Raw genomic sequence first — 26,671 nt, 5'->3', positions numbered from 1 at the left:
TTAAATTAGTGGAGCTGTAGTCATTGTTACAAGAGCATGTACAGAGTTAGAGGGAAAGGACTTATTTGTTGTGGCATTTTTGAGGAGCATTATCATGCACAAACCTTGATTATTGCACAGTCTGTTTTGTCCTCCAGATAACATCCTTTCGTATGATGTGGTGTCAATGGCTGCATAATCGGCAGAGGTGGCTGTTCAGCAAATCTGACAGTGACAGCTGCCTCAAGAGATCACCACAGCTGATGGAACTCCTTTGCCATGATTTCTGCAAACACTTCTGTCGGATGACATCATGTTACATGGAGAGCCAATGAGCAAGAAGCTCATCGTCCTGGCCAATGGCAGCCAATCACATAGATTGAGTGTAGGCCTCTACAGTCAGTTCACAGTGAGTTCATGCATGATCAGTCCACAGTTGGTCTACACTGAGAAGTCAACAAACTACTGCCTATGGCAGTCATCAGTGATGGGTATCACCGCCAGTAAGTGGACCTGCTGGAAGTGACTCGGAAGATGGCTTGGTACATATGGACTTGTTAAGAAGAACTATGAGACATTTATTCTACATCAGGTTGTGAACTTAGTTACTGGACATTACCTGTTCCAGAAAGTGGACACCTTCACACTTTTGTACATGTAGATTTGAGATACATTTTCAAGTTTCCTGTTTTGTCTTTCCATTACAATAAAAACATGTTGACAATTGTAGGTTTCATGTTGTTGTTTTTTAAACCCTCTCGATGTATCAGTTATTCAGTATTTATAATTTAGCTTAAGTCTACTGAGCTCACTATGTGCAGCAAGGTGTGATACGTCTGCCAGCCCAAATTACATGGACAAACACAGCTGCAGATTTAAAGATTGCTGCAGACTGTCTCGGCCACACTTGTCTCAGCTTGCTGAGGCGTACTACATGCTTTCCGGCTGACGTATTTACAACAACCTTGTGATACTTGGCTATTTACTGGACATTGATTCAGACTCTTCTTATTTCTGGTCACTGACTTTTGACTTGTGCATGGACATGTCTAGTTCCCTAATGCAGTGTGGTTCCTGTACTCCATTCAACCTCATGTTGTGTCGACCATGAGGCATCGGTGGCATGTGTGTACACCGAGAGAGCAGTTTTATTGGAGTGCTTTTCATCCCAACAGAGCTACAGTGGTTCTCAGCTTTAATGTCAAGAGTTATTCAGTAAATCTCCAGAGGCCACCTCTAAAAATCTTTGTTTCTGTTTGATTAAAAAAGATTCAGGATCTATTATTTCCTGTAATGTATTAGGCTGGTGTATAAGTTTGTAGCGTTTTCGTTTTGCATGTTGCTATTCTGGTTGCTGTGGTTTATTTATTGTCTGTCATTTTTTATTTGTAGTTCACTGCTGCTATTTGAGTTGACATATTGTCATTTTCTCATTTGGAGATCATGAGTAGAGCTGTGGACACTAGAAAATGGAGTGTCAAGTGGAGAAATTGGAACATTTCCAACTTCTTCTTCTGTTTGAGTTAAATAGAGGGGTGACAGCTATGGATACAGCAAGAAACACTTGTACTATGTACGGGGATAATGCTACTGGACCCAGCACAGCAAGCAAATGGTTTTCTGGTTTTAGAGATGATCATTTTGACATTAATGACTCTCCACATTCAGGAAGACCTTCGGGATTTCATAATGATCCAATGGGCACAATATTTCGGCAATCAAGTATGATGTCATCATCAGGTGCACTGATAAACTGAGCTCCTGAGGACACATGACTGACTAATATCCTCTGCCCACACAAGCTGCTCTGCCTGTCGTGGTCGGTGCCCACAGCCCTGTGTCAGCGGTCATGGAGACACTAGCATTATCTTCTATTATGGCATTGATGTAAGTTCTCTGTGCACTCTGGTCACCAGATCATTTTGTTTGCTGCGTGTCTTCTTAATTAAATCCAGTTCTTGTTCCCAAGCCTTGCTAACAAGGGGAGGCCATGATGTTGGGATCACAGATATACTTCAAACACTTGCACCTTTAGTAGACCATTATACAAAATAATTTGGAAGTAGTAAGATGCACTACTCTGGCTATTCCAAGAAAATTGCAATAGAAGTTTTAGGCATTTATTATGCAACTAATGTATCTATATGTAGGTGCAGCACTCTAGAGTGGTCAAGCAGTTAGAATTCGAACTTTGTAAGATGAACATGTATGGGGCAATGGTTTGACTGCTGCTTAAACCTTCATTTTTGTAGCACAAGTGTAATTTTGATGCCATCATCAGGTGTACAGACAAACTAAGCTTCTGAGGGCGCGCAGCTGACTAATAACCCTTGCTCCCATGAGCTGCTCCATCCATGGTTTGCACCCGCGGCCCTGTGTCAGTGGTCACGGAGACACTGGCTTTGGCATCTGCGTTGATGTAGGGTCTCTGTGTGCACTGATCACCATATCGTTTTGTTTGATGAGTGTCTTCTTCATTAAACCCAGTGCTGGTTCCCAAGCCTTGCTAATAAGGGAAGATCATGACATTGAGATCACAGATTTACTTCAAACTTTGTACATATTTAGTAGGCCATAAAAACAAAATAATATGCAAGTAGTAAAGTGCACTACTCTGGCAATTCCGAGAGAATTGCAAGAGAAGTTTTAGGCATTTATTATGTAACTAATGTATCCACATGTAAGTGCTGCATGCTAGAGTTCATGTGGTTAGCGTTCGAACATGTATGGGGCAATGGTTTGACTGCTGCTTAAACCTTCATTTTTGTAGCACAAGTGTAATTTTGATGCCATCATCAGGTGTACAGACAAACTAAGCTTCTGAGGGCGTGCAGCTGACTAATAACCCTTGCCCCCATGAGCTGCTCCATCCATGGTTTGCACCCGCAGCCCTGTGTCAGTGGTCACGAAGACACTGGCTTTGGCATCTGCGTTGATGTAGGGTCTCTGTGTGCACTGATCACCATATCTTTTTGTTTGCTGAGTGTCTTCTTCATTAAACCCAGTGCTGGTTCCCAAGCCTTGCTAATAAGGGAAGACCATGACATTGAGATCACAGATTTACTTCAAACTTTGTACATATTTAGTAGGCCATAAAAACAAAATAATATGCAAGTAGTAAAGTCCACCACTCTGGCAATTCCGAGAGAATTGCAAGAGAAGTTTTAGGCATTTATTATGTAACTAATGTATCCACATGTAGGTGCTGCATACTAGAGTTCATGTGGTTAGCGTTCGAACTCTGTAAGACGAACATGTATGAGGCAGTGGTTCAAATCCCGCTCAAACTTTCATTTTTGTAGTGCAAGTGTAATTTCCGTAGTATTCAAAAAATTTGCACCTACACTATTCATTCTCACTACATTAGCAATTTCTCACCAGTATGCAGGATAACTGTCAAATGGGGCCTACCTCTATGTCTGCAGCTTGAAACATCGAGGTGCAGAGTAGTTCCGGGTACCTTACCAGATTGCAAGTGCACGGGTTTTTTGCAAATCACAACAGGCATACATTCTCAGGAAAACTCATTGTGTTTCTTCATTTACTCATCAATAGTTATAAATATGTGTGTAAAATTAAATTAAAAATAGTAAGTAGTCAAATAATGAATTCACTAACACTTCATGCAAATACAAGTGTGTGTTTTTCTTTTTAATTATATTACCTCTCAAATCTCATATACATTAAATAATATGACCCATTATGAAAAAAAATGTTGAGTGATCCTCAAACCATCACTTCATACATGTTCGTCTTTCAACACTCGAACGCTAACCACTTGACCACCATGAACTATAACATGTAGCACCTATGCACAGAATCATCAGTTACATAACAAGACACTTAAAACTTCAATTGCAATTTTTTGGAACTGCCAGAGTAGTGAACCTACTTGCATATTATGTTGTTTTAGTGGCCTACTGAAGGTGTACAAAGTTTGAGGTAAATCTGTGATCCCAACGTCGCGGCCTCCCCTTGTACGATTACAGTCGCAGGCTTGGTTGATGAGATTGTCCCTGGTATGAATTTCTACGGCCTCTCTAACAACGCTGTCCTAGTATTTGAAAATCTGTGCCAAGATTCGGGTTATTCGTACTACATTGCATGATTCTCGACTGCTGACTTGTTGGGATAAATCAGTCAAGTGTGCCTTTGGTGTTCTTGGCAATGATCTTTGATGGTGCGCACTGTCTGTCAAACATATCTCTCCACACACTGACATGGGATCTGGTATATGCTGACCTTCCACAATTTGATGTCATGTTTGACACTTCCCAATAATGCTTGTGTTTTATTTGGTGGGCAAAAGCCGGTTTATACTTGGTGCTTCTTCTATATGTGTCTGGTTTTTCCTGATAGTTTTCTAGTGGACAGTATAAAGGCAGTGGCTGCCTCTTCCTCCATGGCTTCTTCCATCTCCACAGATTTCATTGTTTTGGTGTGGTGGAGAGCACGCCTTATCTGCCGTTCTGGGTACCTGTTTTTTTGTAATACAGTTGTATGGTGTCCCAGACCCTGGGGCAGACTCTCTGCATCTAAAATGGTATACATCCTGTGTACTTGTGTTTTTAGTAACCAATTTCTCTGTGAAGGGTGGTGACAACTCTCTGCATGCAAATACAGGTCAATGTGTGTTTTCTCTCAATACACAATGTAGCCCAGGGTGCCATCAGCTCTTCTTCTGACCGTGATGTTCAGGAATGGTAATCTTCCTTCTGCTTCAGTCTCCATAGTGAATTTGATGTTTGCAAGCATGGAATTCAAATACATAAGGGAGTTTAGGAGGTTGTCCATTCCATGAGGTCAGATGACAAATGTGTCATCCACATAACACAAAAAACGTGTGGGTTTCCATTTGGATGATGGCTGGGCTTCCTTCTCGAAGTACTCCACAGGCAAATTCATGCCCACAGGCAAGAGTGGGCTGCCAATTGCAACTCCTTCCAATTGTTCATAGCATTCTGCATTAAACAGAAAATATGTGGAGTACTTCGAGAAGGGTCAGTGGTCTTCTTATAACATTTCTAACCAATAAGTTCTAGTGACTCCCATAAGGGTACCATTTTAAATACTGAAATGATGTCAAAACTCACCAGGATACCTGAGTCTTTCACCCTGAAGTTGTTGAAGCATTTTACAAAATACACAGAATTGCAGACATGATGAGTGCATTTACCAACATAAGGGCTTAGTATTTCTGTCAGGTATTTTGCCAGCAGTTCCAAATCAGTCAGACTGATGATCATCTTGCATGGGGCCTCCAGTGATTGTTTGTCAAGAGAGATGTGAGAATTTTTATATTCGATGTCCTGTGGACTTTCTATGTGTGGAATCAGCTGCCATCTAGGTAACGCCATCAATCCAATCCCAGATCCAGGAGTTAAAATGATTGGCCAGTTGGGTGTAGCCTAAACAGTTCCTGGGAATTGCATTCAAGGCTTCAGCAGGTAAGTGATCTGGCAACATGGGCAAACAGAGAACTTACATCAACTCCATCATAGACGCCGATGCTAGTGTCTCCGCGACCGCCAAAGTATGGCCACAGGTACAGACCATGGACAATGCAGCTTGTAGGGGCAGTGGATATTAGTCAGCCATGTGCCCTCAGAGCTCAGTTCTTCAGTGCACCTGACAATGATGACATGTTTGACTGCCAAAATATTGTGCCTGCTGGACATTACGAACTGGCAGTATACTGGTAGACTATTTGATCAACAAATACACTGGGAGAAAGTGAAGAATCACACAGTATACCTTTATGGGGAAGATATGTATCAAAGCACAAAGAAATTCTACAAGCTGCACCACCAAAGATGCTGTCTGCTGAGTGCCTTTGCCTTACCGAAGAGATGTATTGCTGAGCATATTGTGCCGAACTTTGCTAAGGTCTCGCATCACATCAATTCTGCAGCAACCAGGAGAATGTTAGACAGTGCACTTTACCCATCAAAGCACTGAATTCAATCCCCAAGAGTTATTTAGACTATGTTTACAACTGACCATTTTAATTTCTGGACCTGCGATTGGACTGGTGGTGTTGCCTGGATGGCAGTCTTCTCAAAGAAAGTCCACAGGATATCAAATATCAAAATTCTCAGTCTCTCTGACAAATCATCAGTGGAGGCCCCATGCAACATGATTGTCTAATCATCAATCTGACTGACATGGAGCTGAGTGATGATGCAGTTTCAGTTCTGGAGAAGGGACTTAACTTTTCTCCCATCTCTAAGTACATACTGGTTGCAGACATGGTTAGTGCAGTTGAACAAGTTGCGGCATGACTACTGCCTGAAGCAGTGGAAGAAGTACATCATGAAACATGCTGTGCTCTGATAAGAACTAAGCCTATAAAATCAAACATTACCAGCAGAGAGCAAGGACGATTCAGGACCTGAGAGAGTGCCCTCAGGTTGCCGTCTTACCTGTTGACAAACGTGATGTTACTGTTGTTCTTTCCCACAAAGACTATGTTAAGAAGATGCAGAGCCTGCTGGATGATGACTCCTACAGGAAGATCAATGCTGACTTCACAAAGAAGGTAGAGAAAAAGACTAGGGCTTATTTGAGGATGTTGATTTACCATACAGTCTCCCCAGAAAGCTGTTACACAAGGAAATGTACCACCAAGACTTTACGGATGGCCTAAAGTTCACAGAGATGGGGTACCATTGCGTTCCACTCTCAGCAACATTAGGGCACCTAGACATTTGCTGGCAAAATGCCTGTGAATTTTGTAAAACATCTCGACAATCTCACTGTGAAAGACTCAGATATCCAGGTGATTATTGATGTTGTTTCATCACTCACCAGGGTACCTCTACAAGAGTCACTAGAGCTCATTGGTCAGTGTTTGATGAGAAAACCACTGACCTTTCCAGCCATGTCCTGACTTCCACCATTTTCTATTTAATGCAGAATACAATGAACAAATGAAAGGAGTCACAAAGTGCAGTCCACTATCACCTGTAGTCATGATTCTGTATCTGGAGTACTTTAAGGAGGAAGCCCTGGTGCCATCCAAGCGCCCCTGGTAGCTGAGTGGTCAGCGCAACAGACTGTCAATCCTAAGGGCCCGGGTTCGATTCTCGGCTGGGTCGGAGATTTTCTCCACTCCGCTCAGGGACTGGATGCTGTGTTGTCCTAATCATCATCATGTGGGCATGGATAGTGTCAGTATAAGTGGGTATAATTTAGCATCTTACACTTGTAGATCTAGGATGGAAAAAGGAGGAGTTGCCATTTTCATAAAACAAGGGTATAAATGCAAAACTGTAGAAATGAGCAAATTTTGTGTTGATCAGCACTTTGATGTTTGTGCATGTGAACTTCATCTAGATAATGTAGTATTGATATTAGCAACACTGTACAGGTCCCCATTAGGAGACTGGGAGTTGTTCACAAAAAAGTTTGGCTCCCTATTATGCTGTCTGTCAGACAAAAAGAAGAAGTTATTAATCTGTGGTGATTTCAATGTAAACTTTCTAAGTAATTCTGATAGGAAAATTGCACTAGAAGTGTTATTAACAACATATAAATTAGAATCACAGATCAATTTCCCTACACGTATAGCTCAGGAGAGTAGCACGATAATAGATAATGTATTTGTACAGAAAGAGGATGTAAATAAACCCGTGCTTTCCCTGTGGTAAATGGATTGTCAGACCATGATGCACAACTAATCAACTTACAAAACCTTACAGGGTGTACAGTTCATAAACCATTAAGTAAAAGTGTGAGGTCGCTCAACCCGGAATCTATACAGCACTTCAGAGAAAGCTTAAGAAATGTTAATTGAGGAGATGTATATCATGAGCATATGCTAATGATAAGTGCAAAATATTTCTTGATACATTTATATCCCTCTTTGAACATCGTTTCCCAAAGAAAATTACTAAGTGTAACACCACACACTTTTCAAAGAAACCTTGGATTACTACAGGTATTAAAGTGTCTTCAGGAAGAAAAATAAAACTGTATGAGACAGCAAGAACTAGTAAAGATCCAGAAGAAGTTTTACAATATAAAAATTATTGTAACATACTGAGAAAAGTTGTAAGGAAATCAAGAAATATGTATGTTAGAGAAGAAATTAACAACTCTGGTAATAAAATAAAATCAATGTGGAATGTTGTTAGGAGAGAGACAGGAAAAGTAACCACTGGGGTAGGTAGTATTACTGTTAAAGAAAACGAGACCATCCTATCCAACAGCACGCAAGCAGCTAATGTATTTAACAACCATTTCTTAAGTGTAGGAGAAAAAAATTGGTGAGACCAGTTCAAAAGAAAAAGCTAGGCAATACATGAAAGAGTCTGTTTTGAAAAGAATTAGTCAGATTAAGTTTCACCTAACAATCACTTGTGAAATAAGTAAAATTATTAAATCTCTGATAAATAAATGTTCTGTTGGAGTAGTTGACATCTCTAATAAGGTATTAAAACAATGTGGAGCAATTACAGCTGATGTTCTGGGTGCCATATGTAATGCATCACTAACTCAAGGTATTTTGCCAGACAGGTTAAAATATGCCATTGTCAGGCCTCTCTACAAGAAGGACGACATCACAGAGGTCAATAATTATCAGCCAATATCCTTGCTTACAGCATTCTCCAAAATCTTCGAGAAAGTCATGTACTCATGAGTGGTGAGCCATCTAACAGTAATGAGATACTTAGTAAATCACAGTTCGGATTTCAAAAATGCTGTTCCACTGAGACAGCAATATACAATTTCACTGTCCACATAACAGAGTCTTTAAATAATAAAATGTCAGCAATAGGAATTTTCTGTGACTTGTCCAAAGCATCTGATTGTGTGAACCATGAGATTATGTTACAGAAATTACAATTCTATGGTATAAATGGAATAGCATATGAGTGGTTTAAGTCATACCTACAGAACAGTAAGCAAAAAGTCTCCTTATATGGGTCAAGTGATTTAAATAAGTTTGCCACTTCATCTAATGGGGGTGAAATTACATTAGGTATTCCACAGGGTTCAATCATGGGTCCCCTTCTGTTCTTGATATATGTGAACAACCTCCATTCCTATCTGAAACAGGAAGCTGAACTGACACTGTTTGCTGATGATACAAGCATCATTATTAATCCAGTAAAAGGAAGTCCAATTGAAAATGATATAAATAAGGTCTTTGGAAAAGTCATTAATTGGTTTTCTGCAAATGGGCTTGCTCTAAACTTTGAAAAAACACAGTACAGCCAATTTTCTGCTGGAAAAAGTACAGTTCCTTCAATAAATATAATACATCAACAGAAGTCAGTAGACATGATAGAGCATACTAAGTTTTTGGGTGTACATATAGATGATACATGAATCTTAATCGGAAAATTCATATTTTGGATCTCCTAAAGTGACAAGGTTATGCAACTTTTGTGATCAGAATAATTGCCAATTTTGAGGATATAGAAATTAGTAAGCTAACATACTTTGCATACTTTCACTCTCAGATGTCATACGGAATAATATTTTGGGGTAACTCAACATTTAGACAAAAAGTATTCACTGCTCAAAAGAAAGGGGTTAGAATAATGTGTAGGGTTCATAGTCGCACGTCTTATAGTCATCTTTTTAAAAGACTGGGAATTCTTACAACAGCCTCACAATACATCTGCTCACTATTGAAATTTGTCCTCAACAACATGGACCAGTTTAAAAACAACAGTGACATTCATAATTATAATACCAGAAAAAAGAAAGATGTACACTATCCTTTGCTCAACCTGTATTTAGCACAGAAAGGGGTAAAATATGCTGCTATAAAAATTTTTGACAAATTACTAGATGAAATAAGGTGTCTGACAGACAGCGGTAATAGCTTCAAAAATAAATTGAAATCATATATCCTTGACAACTCCTTCTATACTATAGATGAATTCTTGAATAGGAGTAATTAAATCTATAAATATAGTATATGCATTTTGTGCCATTTAAGGGAATGGGGTAAATAATAGAAACATTGATCTTTAACTCTGTATTGTAATATATATATATATATATATATATATATATATATATATATATATATATATATATATATATATATATATATATATATATATATATATATATAAAAAATTTTGTTTCATATGTGCATTTCTTGTGCACTTGACATGTTCCACATCATAACAGCTTCTGTACCATTGGATTGATCAATGGAACACACAACCAACTAACCAAGTGTTTTTTTCTGTTATGTGGATGACATATTTGTCATTTGGCCCCATGGATTGGACGAACTCCTTGACTTCCTTACACATTTGAACTCCATACATTCCAATATCAAATTCACTTTGAAGACCGAAGCAGAAGGAACATTACCATTCCTGGATGTCATGGTCAGGAGAAGGAGCTGATGGTACCCTGGGCCACAGTGTGTATCAGAATAAAACACACACTGACTAAAAGCACTATTACATAGGGTGTGCACCACTCAGATGCAGATGCTGGAGTATCTCAGAACTGTATTCCCAGAAAATGAGTACCCAGAATGGCAGATTAGGTGTTCTCTCCACCCAACACAACAGTACACTCTGTGGAGATGGAAGAATCTGTGGAGGAAGATCCAGCCACTGTCTTTATACTTTACACTGACATATTACTGGAAAAAATCAGAGACATATTGAAGAAGCATCGAGTAAAAACCATTGTTTGCCTGCCCAATACAACATGAGCATTACTGGGAAGTCAAAAAGGTGATCTCAGTTTGTGCAAGACGGCTTATACCAGATTCCATGTCAATGGGGGAAGACATGTGTTAGACAGCCAGTGTGCACCATTAAAGATCTGAGAACACCGCAGGCACACTCGACTGATTTATCCCAACAAGTCAGCAGTTGCAGAACACTGTTTGTCCAAGAATCATCCCATAGAGTGCAAGTGTACCAGGATCTTGGCACAAACTTCTAGGTAATGGGATAGGGTCATTAGAGAGGCCATAGAAATATTGTACCAAGACCAATCTCATCAACCAAGATTGCGGCTGTAATCTTAAAAAGGCCTGGGAACCAGCACTGAGTTTAAATAAGACGACTCTCAGTGAACAAAACGATGTGGTGACCAAGGCAGACAGAGAACTTACATCAACACCATCGCAGACATCGATGCTAGTGTCTCTGCGACCACTGGCATGCGGTCACAGGTGTACACGGAGCAGCTCATGTGGGCAGAGGATATAAGTCAGCCATGCACCCTTAGGAACACAGTTCATCAGTGGACTTGACAATGGCAACATGTCTGATGACTGAAATATTGTGCCCGTTGGACACTATGAACTGAGAGTACATCTGTGAACTGTTCGATCAACAAATAGACTGGAGAAACTGAAGAATCAATCAATCCATAATGACCCACATCAGTATATTTGAGAACTGGCAAATGTGATGAACTGTGATCATTCCACCATCATGTGGTATATGTATGCAGTGGGGAGGTTAAAAAATCAGGAGTATGGCTAATGCATGCTCTAAGCTAAAGTTACACAAATCAGCCTGTGGCAATATTTGTATTTCTGCTTGCTTGTCATTAATTATGTTGTGAACAGCACCGAGCATTCCGTCCCGCATCATTACTGGTGATGAGGAATGGTGTCTGTATGCTAATATATGAAAAAGAAAGGAATTGTTGAGCCTGAACAAAGCAGCAACCCTGTACAAAGACATGCACACGTCCACAATGGATGGAACAGCGTTGGTGTGGTGTATTGCAAATAGCTTCCCCAATGTGTAATGATCACTGCTGACACTTATTGTCAACACTGAGATGTCCTGCAGGCACAATCCAAGAACAATGACCAGGAAGACAGAGTGAAGTGATGCTACACCATGATAGCGCCTGCCTGTATTCTGCTAGATTTGCACTTTACAGGAGTTGGGTTGGGAAGTTACTCCACATCCATCTTATTCACTTGATGCTGCACCCTCAGATTTTCATCTTTTCTGCTCTCTATTGCACAGCCTTCAAGGAATTTTCTTTCTGGATGAAAATGCCCTATAAACATTGTTCAATAAGTTCTTCACCTCAAAGCCACATGATTTCTACTGTTGTGGTATCAAAAAGTTAATCCAGCTTTGGCAGACTGTTGAAAATAGTGGAGGAGAATATGTTACTGATGAGTAAAGTCTCTTGTGTGTATCTGTTGTCTTTATGAAACTTATGGAAAAATGCTATCAACTTATACACCAGTCTGATATTTAAACTTAACTGGTGTTCAATAAAAACGTGCTGTTGAAGAATCTGATGTACAACATTATTATTAGTTCCCTCAGGGTTACTAGCCACCCAAACTATTTGGTGAGGCTTGTTAGTTGCACTAGAAGTGGAAGAGGTGCAGTTTTTCACTGTAATGTCTGATGCCAGTTATGAAGGTAAGACTCCATCTATGCAAGAGGGATCCCACCAGTGCTTGTTGTTCCGTACAATCAAAGACCTTGATAAGGTCGCAGAATATGCTAACAGGATAGGTTTTGTTGTTTAGTTTTGTAAGGATTTAAAGTTTGAGGAGCCGCACGGTAGCTGTGTGGTCTGAGGCGCCTTGCCATGGTTCTCGCAGCTCCCCCCTTGGGCATGGGTGTGTGCGTTGTCCTTATCATAAGTTAGATTAAGTAGTGTGTAAGCCTAGGGATCGGTGACCTCAGCAGATTGGTCCCATAGAACTTACCTCAAATTTTCAAAATTAAAGTTTGAGATCATATATGGGTTTCTCTGAAGAGAATCTTTGATGGAATTGAGGTGGAAACGTAGTTGGCAAGTTATGCTGTGTAAATGAGTCAGTATTTCATCTAAGCTACTCACTTAGATTAGATTAGAGTAATACTAGTTCCATGGATCATGAATACGATATTTCGTAATGATGTGGAATGAGTCAAATTTTCCAATACATGACATAATAAAGTAAATTTAACAACATGCTTAAGTTAATATAACAACTTTTTTATTTTTTTGTTTTTTTTTATTTTTTTTATTTTTTACTTTTTTATAATTTTTTGTCTGTTTTTTCCCTTTTTTTCTTAATTTATATCTAAAAATTCCTCTATGGAATAGAAGGAGTTGTCATTCAGAAAATCTTTTAATTTCTTCTTAAATACTTGTTGGTTATCTGTCAGACTTTTGATACTATTTGGTAAGTGACCAAAGACTTTAGTGGCAGTATAATTCACCCCTTTCTGTGCCAAAGTTAGATTTAATCTTGAATAGTGAAGACCATCCTTTCCCCTAGTATTGTAGTTATGCACACTGCTATTACTTTTGAATTGGGTTTGGTTGTTAATAACAAATTTCATAAGAGAGTATATATACTGAGAAGCTACTGTGAATATCCCTAGATCCTTAAATAAATGTCTGCAGGATGATCTTGGGTGGACTCCAGCTATTATTCTGATTACACGCTTTTGTGCAATAAATACTTTATTTCTCAGTAATGAATTGCCCCAAAATATGATGCCATATGAAAGCAATGAGTGAAAATAGGCGTAGTAAGCTAATTTACTAAGATGTTTATCACCAAAATTTGCAATGACCCTTATTGCATAAGTAGCTGAACTCAAACGTTTCAGCAGATCATCAATATGTTTCTTCCTATTTAATCTCTCATCAATGGACACACCTAAAACTTTGGAATATTCTACCTTAGCTATATGCTTCTGATTAAGGTCTATATTTATAAATGGCATCATACCATTCACTGTACGGAACTGTATGTACTGTGTCTTATCAAAATTCAGTGAGAGTCCGTTTACAAGGAACCACTTAGTAATTTTCTGAAAGACAAGAATTAAAAAGTTAATTCTTGTTTGTCAGGTGTGATTACTATACTTGTATCATCAGCAAAGAGAACTAACTTCGCCTCTTCATGAATATAGAATGGCAAGTCATTAATATATATTAAGAACAACAAAGGACCCAAGACTGACCCTTGTGGAACCCCATTCTTGATAGTTCCCCAGTTTGAGGAATGTGCTGATCTTTGCATGAGAGAACTGCTTATTTTAACTTTCTGCACTCTTCCAGTTAGGTACAAATTAAAACATTTGTGCACTGTCCCACTCACGCCACAATACTTGAGCTCGTCTAGCAGAATTTCATGATTTACACAATCAAAAGCATTTGAGAGACCACAAAAAATCCGAATGGGTGGTGTTCGGTTATTCAGATCATTCAAAATTTGATTGGTGAAAGCATATATGGCATTTTCTGTTGAAAAACCTTTCTGGAAACCAAACTGACATTTTGTTAGTACTTCATTTTTACAGATATGTGAAGCTACTCTTGAATACATTACTTTCTCAAAAATTTTGGATAAAGCTGTTAGAAGGGAGATTGGACGGTAATTGTTGACATCATATCTATCCCCCTTTTTATGCAAAGGTATAACAATCGCATATTTCAGTCTATCAGGGAAAATGCCCCGTTCCAGAGAGCTATTACACAGGTGGCTGAGAATCTTACTTATCTGTTGAGAACAAGCTTTCAGTATTTTGCTGGAAATGCCATCAGTTCCATGTGAGTTTTTGCTTTTAAGCAAGTTTATTATTTTCCTAATTTCAGAGGGAGAAGTGGGTGAGATTTCAATTGTGTCAAATTGCATAGGTATGGCCTCTTCCATTAACAGCCTAGCATCTTCTAATGAACACCTGGATCCTACTATATCCACAACATTTAGAAAATGATTATTAAAAATATTTTCAACTTCTGACTTTTTGTTCATAAAGTTTTCATTCAATTTGATGGTAATACTGTCTTCCTGTGCTCTTGGTTGACCTGTTTCTCTTTTAATAATATTCCAAATTGTTTTAATTTTATTATCAGAGTTGCTGATTTCAGACATGATACACATACTTCTGGATTTTTAATAACTTTTCTTAATATAACACAGTAGTTTTTATAATGTTTGATAGTTTCTGGGTCACTACTCTTTCTTGCTGTCAGATACATTTCCCTTTTCCAGTTACAAGATATTTTTATACCCTTAGTAAGCCACGGTTTGTTACAAGGTTTCTTACGAGTATATTTAACTATTTTCTTGGGGAAGCAGTTTTCAAATGCATTTACAAAAATGTCATGAAATAAATTATATTTTAAATTGGCATCAGGTTCACGGTACACCTCATCCCAGTCTAACTGCTGTAGGCTTTCCCTGAAATTTGCAATTGTTAAATCGTTGACTGAACGTACTACTTTGGAGGACTGTTTAGTATTGCTGAATGGAGCTATGTCAATATTGTAACTAGCTGTGCACCATGATCAGAAAGACCATTCTCAACAGGCTGAGCATTTATCTGGTTAAACTTATCTTGGTCTATAAAGAAGTTATCTATCAGTGAGCTGCTATCCTTTACCGCCCGAGTAGGAAAATCAATAACGGGTGTCAAATTGAAAGAACCGAGTAATACTTCAAGGTCATTTTTCCTATTACCCTCTTTCAGAGAATCTACATTGAAGTCCCCACAAATAATAATTTGCTTCCCCGTGTCTGACAGATAGCACAACAAGGAGTCCAAATTTTTCAGAAATAGATGAAAATTTCCTGATGGGGACCTATATACAGCTACAATTATAAATGTGCCTTTATTTAATTTAAGCTCACAGGCACATGCTTCTATATGTTTCTCTACACAAAACTTTTTTGTTTCTATACTTTTTGTACAATGATAACTTTTGACATATATGGCAACTCCTCCTTTCTCCATATTTTCTCTCATTACATGTGCAGTGAGCTTAAATCCACTTACATTTACCTTATCCATATCAGTAACAATGTGTTGCTCAGACAGGCACAGTATATCTATTTCATCCTCAGATTCTAAATCTTCTAAACAAACCAGAAGCTCATCTATTTTATTCTTTAAACTCCCAATATTTTGATGAAATATACTTACATTATTTTTAATTATACTTTTATGAGAATCTTTCCTTATTCTAACATTTGCAGTACTCTCCTGTCTGAGTTTCTCATTGTGCTTAGGCCTAGTTCCCATACAATTGGTAACATGGTGTTCACAGAGGCAGATTATGTCAACTGGGTTGGGTGACTTTAATTCATCAATGCAATTACCTAGGACTGAGATACAACTTGGTGGAGATAAAATTTCTGGTGATTGGTGAAAATTTATAACTGACAGCTGTGATTGGTGATCCAATATTCTAGAATTGTGCTGTTTAATTTCTTTCCTACACTGAAGATTTGTTTCAATCCTGACCTCTCGTAGAACTTGACATCTTTCTGTCTTACCTATTCTAAAAAAGGTGCTGCTCCACACCTGTAACCACTGGTATTTTACCATTCATGGCAGTGCCTCCCCCCCTTAAATTTCCTGCTATTACCCCAACCAGTTTCCCCTTCCCTTTCCTGTTGAGATGTAGGCCATGCCTGGTATAGTACCACCTATGGAGAGAATCAACAGGAACCACACCAATATGAGATTTCAATTATGTGCTAGAAACACCATCATAATGATAAAAAAATTGTTGATTCTTACGAGCACCATAAGTTTTTGACATAATTTTTATTAACAATAATATTAAAGGGATAGACTGCTACTCACCATGTAGAGGAGATGGCGAGTTGCAGACAGGCATAACACAAACACTGCTGTACAATTGAGCTTTCAATCAAAAGGCCACGGTCTCTGGCCACTCAGGTAAGTCTCAGTGGCCAGAGACAGTGGTCGTGTGTGTGAGTTGTGCTTATGTGAATGTGTGTGTTTTTTTCTGCTTTAGAAGAAGTCCTTTTGGCTGAAGCTCAAATGTATAGCAGTCTTTTTGTTGTCCCTCTGTGACTCAACAACTCCTTTATAAAGTGAGTAAATATTGGCATTATTCCATCCTGGATTTTCCATTGTTTGTTTCAGTAGCAATACCATCTTTGTAAAGCTCTTCCCAACTTTCTTTTAGTAAGTTCACTTTAAACGAATGAGTCAGTCATTTTTTACAATTTTGTTATGCACTACTTTTCTTTTTGCAATCTGAATATAAATGCTTGGTGTTTCATTCTCAGCAGGGAAATCACCTAGAATCATTTGTGATATTATAGCATTGGTTTTCTAAACACAGTAATAAATTACTATATTTCATAATTTACACCAACAAGTTTTTATGTTGGTTGAATTTATCTGAATAACTATGAATACTAAAGTTTCTACTTTTACTGTGAAAACATGGTTGTATAAATGACAAGTAACAAATCTCCAGTTCTTGGATTTTCTTTCTGGAAGAGATGCAAAGACAGAAGACAAAAAAAAGGCAAATATATAAGTGTGCAATATAAAGGAATAACTCTCTGAGAAGTCAGAGCTAACCGAATAGTCTGGTAAACTTGGAAGAAACAAAGTAATTGCAGACTCTCTACAGTGTCTTAAATTCTGCGTGTCTTATGTATTTTACATTGCATTTTTCGTATGACATCTGAAAGCTTGTTTTTATGTCACTGTTAGATCTGAATTCCTGGCTGAAATAATTCCTTGAAATCACCAAGTTCTTCAACATTTCACTAGCAGACCCAGCATTAGAACAAAACACATTGGACATGAATATACTATATACTAAAGTGGAAGAAAAGTGGACAAAAGTATTACTTGTTGTTTCCATGAGGGTCATTAGCCATAATTTCAACACGACTACCATACTGGTAAACACGTCCATTTGGATGAATTAATGAAGATGTAGAGCCACTGCTGCTGAGTGTCAAGACAATATTGTTCTGGAAAAGAAAACTTAGATAAATAAATTGTGTTGTAAAAATAATTTAACGTGTTTTAAAATGACATTTCAGCTTTCTGAAAGAGGACACTAAAATACATATAGTGGTACTTATGATTTTTGCTTGAAAGATAGTGTGTTCATTTTTTGTTTCACATTAAGCTAATCCTCATTTTATATGTCTGTAAATTGAACAAGAGATCATGCCTATAAAGGAACTAGTTGTACAAACTTACACATTGTTGAAGATTTTCTTACAAGCCATATGAAATATAAGGTACCTTTGGATTAATAATCCTTATGGCCTGATCAACTGTCATGTCAATTCTGACTCGCTCTCGAAGCCAAAGTGATATTGTGCCATGTGGTGTTGCTACAGCTGCTCCTATGCCCACATCTGCATCAGGTTCACGCCAGTTTTCCTGCAATTAATGACTTCATTGTGTATGTGGTCCTCAACATTTCATAGAGAGCTAAATGAGGTACCAAAATTTTTTTATGGTATCAAAACGTTAATAATATCAGTTTTAGATAGCTAATTATTAGTTATTGGTTCATGCAGTTACTTTGTGTTGCAGAACTGATTCAGTTTTCCTTTTGGAAAATCATGGTTTGCACACAACAGTATCATCACTTTATCAAGCAACCCATTTCTGTCAGAAACAGACCATCCTCACATATATGTGACATCATTAAAAGGCAAATGGAAGAACATAGAGGTTACACTGGACAACAGGAAAAGTTCTAAGACACTATGTGAGTAGCCATCAGAATTATAGGGATACTCTATTGCCAAACACCGTTGCAGCTTATAACTCTAAGACCTACGAAATTACAGATCTATTACCATACAAATTAGTGTATGGCTGTAAGATGCTGTCATCATTTGAGATAATCATACTTATAGTGGGGAAGAATGGAAAGTCAGTGTGAAATTTTAGGACATGATGAGAGGTGCAAGCAGGTAAACAAAGCCAATACAAAGACCCTCAAACATCGGAAATGAGTGGGGCAGTGCAGCACAATGCTACCTCAGTTCTGTGCAGAGCATTGGGTTATGTTAACAAGTCTGTACACCCCAAAGGGAAAAGCTAAAAAATTAAGTCACCTGATATCAACGTCCATATCAAGTAATCAAAATGACCGCACAGTGAACATTAAGCTACAGCTTCCAGTCATACAACAGTTGTACATCTCGGATGTGTCCTTCCTTTTCAGGGCACACTTGATTAATTACACAGTGATTAAGGCTTCCCTGTATTAAGTGACACTGTCAGCGAGGATGGCCATGAGGTGCATCATGTTAATTGCTGTGGCCGCACACTTCACGCATCATAGCACCTACTGCATCGGCATCCCACTTTACATACAACCATCAGGGGATGCCTGCATCACAGGATGTATATTCACCAGGAAAAACTACGTCGGCTGTGCTGTCAAAACAAAGACTTACTGGCAGCCACAACACAACACACCACCAGGTCTCACCCAACAAACGCTACCTGTTTGCGGAGCCTGCAGAACAGCAGCTTCACCAGAGGTCGCAGCTAGCCTAGGAACTACTTTGCTACACCAGACATGTGATCAAAAATAGTTCTGGCAGATACATCCACCAACTGGCTTTATAAGGCGGTGCACTGCCAGCAAAAGGCAGTTTTACGCACTGCTTGGAAGGATACAGAGCTGCAACCATGGGCAGACACCTCTTCTAGCTGGCCAATCTCTTGGCATAGTCGACAAACCTCTTGACATCTTACAACTGTTTGTGTTCACTCCCGTGAAGAGTCGGGTCTTTTTTTATTATTATTATTATTTGTTATTTTCTATTTGTGTCGCTCCACAGTTGGGATTAGGTCAGTTGTTCTTTAGGATATTGTATTATTGTTTCCTTTTGGTGAGTCCAATAAATTGTTTTCAGACTTGTGTTTTCTGCATTTCTATTCTACTAGTGCAGATACTTCAGTGGCGACGAGTTGGTTTATGAGTTTCCCACATTTACTCGGTTGTTATCTGCTATGGCAAAAGGTATTTCAGGTATTGCTGAACCCTCAGCACTAGTCATAGTGCTGTTGGAATGTATGAAACAAACAAACGAGCTTGTTATTCAGCGCTTACAGGTGATATCCACCTTCCCCATTGAGGTGCCTATGCAGGGGTCCCACCTAGCTTCCCCACTTCTGAGCCTCTGTGCCCTGCCCCCTGCGTTTCCCAAGTTGAACAAATCCATTGCGCCTTTGCGCAACTATGTGGCTCATCTGGAGCGACACTTTATTGCTCATTATGTCACTGGCAACATTAAGCGACGCACATTTTTCCTCGACTATGTGGGCACGGAAGTTTATCACTTTCTGCAACAGTTGCAGCCTGATATGGAACCTCATGCTCTCTCCTATGAGGTGTTGACTTCTAGCCTACTGGATTATTTTGACTCTCAGCTCCATGTGGAAGTGACAAGTCACAAGTTGTTCTCCTGTCAGAAGCTTCCCGCAAAGTCATACAGGGAATGGATTGCTACACTGCAAGGTCTCTCCCGTGACTGTCGTTTCTTTTGTGGCAATCCCCATCGCAAGCAGTCTTACAATTCGGCACTCATATGTGATATGATTCTTGTCCATGCCCCCTGATGATACCTTACGGACTGATCTTCTGAAGCTGAAAGATCCCTCTTTAGACACCTGTTTATCCATTATCCATGCTCATGAACAGTAACAGTCCTTTCACTCTTCTTCCATGCTGCAGTCCCCAGTGCAGGTCTTCACCACCTGCCCCTTGCGTCACTGGTTCCCGTCACCACAGCGGTGCCGGGGGCCCCCTCCTGAGGCTGTGCCCGCCCTACAGGACCAGAGTGCCGGCCCCAACCTGAACCAACGGTGGCTGCAGTGGTAGCAGCAGCAGCGACAATGGTTGCCCTCCTGTAGTCAATGCTTTGTCATACATCAGAGGCAAGATAGCCACTTCCGGAGGGTCTGCGGAAAGCAGTGCCACAGAGCCACGATCTGTCGGTCATCTTTGTTGATGACTGAGGACCACACACTGCTGTTGATGCCTCTGACTCTGTGGTGGATGAGATGGACCCACTGCCGCCAATTTCCTTCACACAGTCGGTTTTTCCACACACAAAAGCGGCGATCACTCTGACTGTGCAGTTAAACGGAACTCCTCTCCCTTTTCCAAGTGGATATGGGGTCCTCCATGACCATCATCAATGGGGATTCCCACCATCAGTTGGGGTCACCATCACTTCATTTGTTCCATCCTTCTCTGAAGAGCTACAGCAACAACTACAGCGGTGGTTCTTGACTTGGGTCCAGTACCTCACTCACGATGCCACAGCCCAGGTTTTGGTTCTCACCGCCCCCAAGGCCACCAATTTATTGGGAATGGATCTTTTTCCCTTACTGGGCCTGAAAATACATGACTTGGACCCAGCCGTCCAGTTATTGTTGGCAAACAATCACTTGCAGCAGCTTCTGGTTGATATCCTAGACGTTTTCTCTGCCACGTCTCCGGGGGTCCAGATTCAAAGCCCATATCGAACTCCTCCCCTTAGCAATCCCGAAGTTCCACAAGGCTCGCTTGGTACCATTTGCCCTGCGTGACAAACTATAGGAGGAGCTTTGTCACCTGGCAGCTGAGGGCATCCTTACCCCCGTCCACTATAGTTGTGGGGCTATGCCCATTGTGGTCCTTGAGAAGCCAAACAGATTTCTTCGTGTTTTTGGGGATTTTGAGGCTACTGTCAACACTCAGTCTATTATTGACTCATATCCCATACCCAAGGTTGATGACATCCTGTCCCGGTTGGCTGGTGGCAAGGTGTTTGCCAAAATTGACCTGCGAGATGCCCACCTCCAGTTGCCTTTGGATGAGTCGTCAAAAACTATCTTGGTAATCAATACGCCTTTTCGGCTCTTCCGTTACAACCACCTCCCGTTCAGGGTCACCAGTGTCCTGGCTATCTTCCAGCAATATTTGGAAACACTGATGAGGGACATTCTGGGGACGTCTAACTTCCTTGATGACATCTTATTTGCTGGCGTCTCCACCTTGGACTTGGCCTGGAACCTCCAGTGCCTCTTCCAGGCCCTTCAGGGTGCCAGCTTACATTGCAACAAGGAGAAATGTCTTTTATTTGTTCCTCAGGTGACCTACTTCAGCCATGTTTTGAGTGCTAATGGCATTCAACCAACGTCCTTGTATTTTGAGGCTTTTCAGCAGCTGCTGCCCCCCAAAGGACATCTCCCAGCTCATGTCAGTCCTGGGTCAACTCAATTACTACCCCATTTCATCCCACATGCCCCAGCTCTGTGGAACCACTCCTCCACCTGCTCTGTAAGAATGTTCCCTGGGAGTGGTCGCCAGCTTGTGATAGGGCATTCCACCATCTGAAGTCTTCTCTCCTGACACCGGCTTGCCTTGTCCCTTATGACTCCACCAAGCCTCTCACCTTGGCTGCCAATGCATCAGACTATGGTGTTAGGACCATCTAGTCTCACATCATCGACGGAGTCGACTACCCAGTGGTCTTCGTCTCCAAAATGCTATCTCTGCCTCAGAGTAACTACAGCCAAATTGAGAAGAAGGCCTTGGCCATCATCTTTGGGTTTAAGAAATTCCACGATTTCATCTATGGCTGTCGTCCACGATTTCATCTACGGCCGTTGCTTTGCCTTATACACCAATCACAAGCCTCTGATCTCGTTCTTTAGCGCTATGGCTGCCATCCCCACAAGGACTGCTCACCGTATCCAGCACTGGGAGTTGTTCCTCATAGAATATGTCTATGACATCCGTTTTTGGGCCACAGTTCTCCATGCCAATGCAGATCTTCTCTCTCGTCTCCCAGTGGGTGCAGACCCAGAGATCGATGCTCAGCCAGTTGCCTGTTTCCACCTGGATGATGCTGCTGCTGAGGCAGTCGCTGATTTGCCACTGGATGCCAAGCTAGTCACACATCACATGGCGGGTGACCAACCCTCCTCGTGCTGATGCACCACGTTCATCATCGGTGGCCGTCAAACTGTCTGCTGCTGCTGCCGGAGGCAGGGCGTACTGGCACTGCCGCCGTGACCTGTCTGTCAGAGATGGGGTCCTCCTCATCTTGGGTGATAATGATCGCTGGTGGTTGGTGCTGCCGCTCTCTCTCCACAAGCAGGCCTTGGAGCTCCTTGATGTTGGTCATTGGGGGATTGTTCTGACGGAACGGCTTGCCCACCAGCATGTATACTGGAGGGAGATGGACGCCTTCATCAGCCGCATGGTGGCCTCATATCCCTCTTATCCTCAGTCCGCCGCTCGTGGTCTCGCGGTAGCGTTCTCGCTTCCCGAGCACGGGGTCCCGGGTTCGATTCCCAGCGGGGTCAGGGATTTTCACCTGCCTCGAGATGACTGGGTGTTTGTGTTGTCCTCATCATTTCATCATCATCCAGGAAAGTGGCGAAATTGGACTGAGCAAAGATTGGATAATTGTACGGGCGCTGATAACCACGCAGTTGAGCGCCCCACAAACCAAACATCATCATCATCATCATCATCTTATCAACAGCACCAGTAGGTACTCCATTGCCACCTGTTCCTGTGGCCTCCTGCTCCTTGTCCTTGGTCCCGTTTGTACTTGGATTTCGCAGGCCCATTTCTCGGCTCCTCCTGGATTATCCTCATGGATGCTGGCAGTGGGTTTCCGTATGTCTCCCACGTGTCCTCCACGACCGCCACCTATACCATTTCCTTCTTTCCTTCGTATTTGCCACTGAGGGAGACGTTGCTGACCGACAAAGGCCTGAATTTACCTCCTCCTGCACCTCCCAGTGTATCCAATTGGTTCATTGTGCTCCCTTTCATACTGCATCTAAAGGATTAGCCAAACAGTTTGTCTGGACATTCAAAGTCCAGATGAAATTGTGTCCCCAACACTCCCTGGTTGATGTCCTTACCATCTTTCTTTCCTCCTACTATTCTGCACCCCAGGTAGACCCTCTGGCAGGGGGCCCTACACCCATGGAGATGGATACTGTGCCTGCCCCCAGACTCCTGTTGCCCATGGCCGAGGGGCCTGACATTGAGATGGGCCTTCCACTTCCCCCCTGGGGGTGGGCGTGGGTGGTGGCAGCGGGGGGGAGGGGGGGGGGGAGGTCTGGTGTGGCCGCACACTTCAGACATTGTAGTGCCTACTGCATTGGCATCCCACTTTACTTCCGACCATCAAAGGATGCCTGCATCACAGGGTGTATATTCACCAGGAAAACCTATGTTGTCTGTGTTGTCAAAACAAAGACCTACCGACAGCCACAACAAAACACACCACCAGGTCTCCACCAACGGCTGCCAGGGACCACTACCCATTTGCAGAGCCTGCAGAACAGCTTCACCAGAGGTCGCAGCTAGCCCAGGAACTACTTTGCTATGCCAGGCGCATGATCGCAAATAGTTCCGGCAGATACATCCACCAACTGTCTTTATAAGGTGGTACACTGCTGGCGAAAGGCAGTTCGACACACTGCTTGGAAGGATACAGAGCTGCCACAGATATCTTGAGATTTATGTACAAGCAGACATGGTGATGGTGGTTTCTGCTCCTTGAATTTTAGTATGTGAACACCATTGTGTTTACATAGGCCCTATATTGGAGAAGTGTGACTTTTCCATCATTTTCCTGTCTTTTCACTATTTGTTTGCACAGAACAATGTAATTTTATGGAATGACAAAACCGCTGTCAGAATAGTCCCAGTATTATTTACATTTTTTGTACATTTGCTCCCACTGACGTACCAGCAATTTTATTTTAAACAGCAGATGTATAGTACACTACATACTTGTCATATGAACTTTTTTCTGTAGCCTGAGAGCTTGTAGTTGTATAAAATAGGATATTTTTCCACTTCCCATATGAATGTTCACAACCTGCTCCTTCATTTCCAAACCAAGCCAATATATGGCTGTACTCAAGGAAACAGCGCATCTCAGATCACTTGGCGATGTGATCGCTAGGCCACTGGCAACTAGTTGGTACCACATTCCATTTTACTGGTGAGTCATTCTGCAGTCACGCCAACTGCAGAGCCCTCTTTTAACTAAACAGGAAGTGTTTCACAGTCAACTGGTTATCAATCTGCATCAGCAGTGGGTTACATTTGAGTCACTCCATGTGTGGATCGGTTGACAGTGTGCTCAAACAAATCTGAATGATGAAATGAAGTAGCAAACCATCACACTGTGAAGAAACACAGTAATTGCAAGAGAAAGTGAAGCTTCCAACGGTCAAAGACCAGCGCATCACAGGTGAAAAAGTAAAACTGAGTCTTGGAACAGTTTTCATCACCTGGCATGACATTTTCAGCTTAACAGAGGTCGCCACCCACAGTGTTCAGCAAGTGCTCACATCCATTCAAAAAGTACGCTGGAAACCTAGGCAACAGCAGAAATGTTGCAGCTGTGTCAAGCCAATCCAGACCACTTCTTTAACTGCCTAAAGATGTGAATGAGCACTAGATATATCAGTTTGACGCCAGACAAAGAAGTAAAACAACCAGTGGATATGTACATTCATCACTGACAAAAAAGGCAAAGGCCCAACTGTCATTGGGCAAGATGAGGCTGCATGTGTTTTGGAACTACCATGCTGTGATGCTAACAGATTATGCAAATAAGGAGCAAACCATCACAGGAACATACAATGGAAGTCTCTTGATGAGGTTACGAGATGCTGTCAATTCGAATGTCATGGAAGCTGTCTAAGAATGTGTTTCTGCTCCAAAACACATGCGACCTTATTCTACACAGTGCAGTCACACATGCTGCTTCTTTGCACTGTCTAATTTTGATTCACATCTTTATCCTACTGGCTTGGCACACAGTGAATTCTTCCTCTTTCCTTGAAAGATGAAACTGTGGTGCGAATGGAATTTCCACAAGAATAGCAGGGTGGCTTTTGAGGTGGAGCATTTCCTGAACAAGATTTCCAAAATGCTGACTTCTACAATCAAGGTTCTAGTATGTCATTCATCTTTGGGAAAAATACGACACATTAAAGGGTGAATCTGTAGAAAACAATTAACACCATCATCACGTTCGCATGGTCATAGCTTGATTTTTTGTAGTGATGGAGTTCGTCAAATGCCAGAAAGATCCGCACACTGAGATTTCCGTACAAACAGATACATTCAGCTGTTTAAAATCCATAAAACAATGTGTTTTTGTTTGGGTAAGTGTTAAGTTTCATTCTCTAATCATGGTGTTCTTACTACTTTGGATATTGTCACATGGTTTTTGGATGTTATCATATGTTTCTCATGGATACTCAATTTATTATAGAGCTTTTGAAAATGGCAAAATAATGAAACGCATAAGGTATAATCCATATCCATGCATATTATAAAAGTGTGTGTATGTATGCATGTATGTATGTATGTATGTTCCATGTTTATTCCTAAAACACTGGTTTGATTTCCACCAAACTCGGTACATACAGGGTGTTACAAAAAGGTACAGCCAAACTTTCAGGAAACATTCATCACACACAAATAAAGAAAAGATGTTATGTGGACATGTGTCCGGAAACGCTTAGTTTCCATGTTACAGCTCATTTTAGTTTCGTCAGTATGTACTGTACTTCCTCGATTCACCACCAGTTGGCCCAATTGAAGGAAGGTATTGTTGACTTCGGTGCTTGTGTTGACATGCGACTCATTGCTCTACAGTATGTAGCATCAACAGGTTAGTGTTCATCACGAACGTGGTTTTGCAGTCAGTGCAATGCTTACAAATGCGGAATTGGCAGATGCCCATTTGATGTATGGATTAGGACGGGGCAATAGCCGTGGCGCGGTACGTTTGTATCGAGACAGATTTCCAGAACGAAGGTGTCCTAACAGGAAGACGTTCGAAGCAATTGATCGGCATCTTAGGGAGCACGGAACATTCCAGCCTATGACTCGCAATTGGGGAAGATTAGATTAGATTAGATTTACTTTCATTCCAATT

At 41.0% G+C, this 26,671-nt stretch overlaps 1 protein-coding gene across 1 annotated transcript in view; it reads right to left on the bottom strand.

The window, feature by feature from the left end:
* The window catches only part of LOC126158009 (uncharacterized), a 47,348-nt gene extending 24,024 nt beyond the window's left edge, over positions 1 to 23,324 (bottom strand). The window contains exons 1-4 of the mRNA XM_049916413.1: positions 23,201 to 23,324; positions 22,745 to 22,917; positions 17,973 to 18,113; positions 17,568 to 17,692 (exon numbers count right to left, since the gene is read on the bottom strand). Coding sequence (XP_049772370.1) covers positions 17,568 to 17,692; positions 17,973 to 18,113; positions 22,745 to 22,917; positions 23,201 to 23,324 — 563 coding nt within the window. The remainder of the gene's footprint in view (positions 1 to 17,567; positions 17,693 to 17,972; positions 18,114 to 22,744; positions 22,918 to 23,200) is intronic.
* Positions 23,325 to 26,671: the final 3,347 nt, after the last annotated feature.

The sequence above is a fragment of the Schistocerca cancellata genome, chromosome 2, assembly GCF_023864275.1.
Source record: "Schistocerca cancellata isolate TAMUIC-IGC-003103 chromosome 2, iqSchCanc2.1, whole genome shotgun sequence".
Classification (NCBI taxonomy): Eukaryota; Metazoa; Arthropoda; class Insecta; order Orthoptera; family Acrididae; genus Schistocerca; species Schistocerca cancellata.
This window is presented reverse-complemented; position numbering and strand designations above follow the sequence as displayed.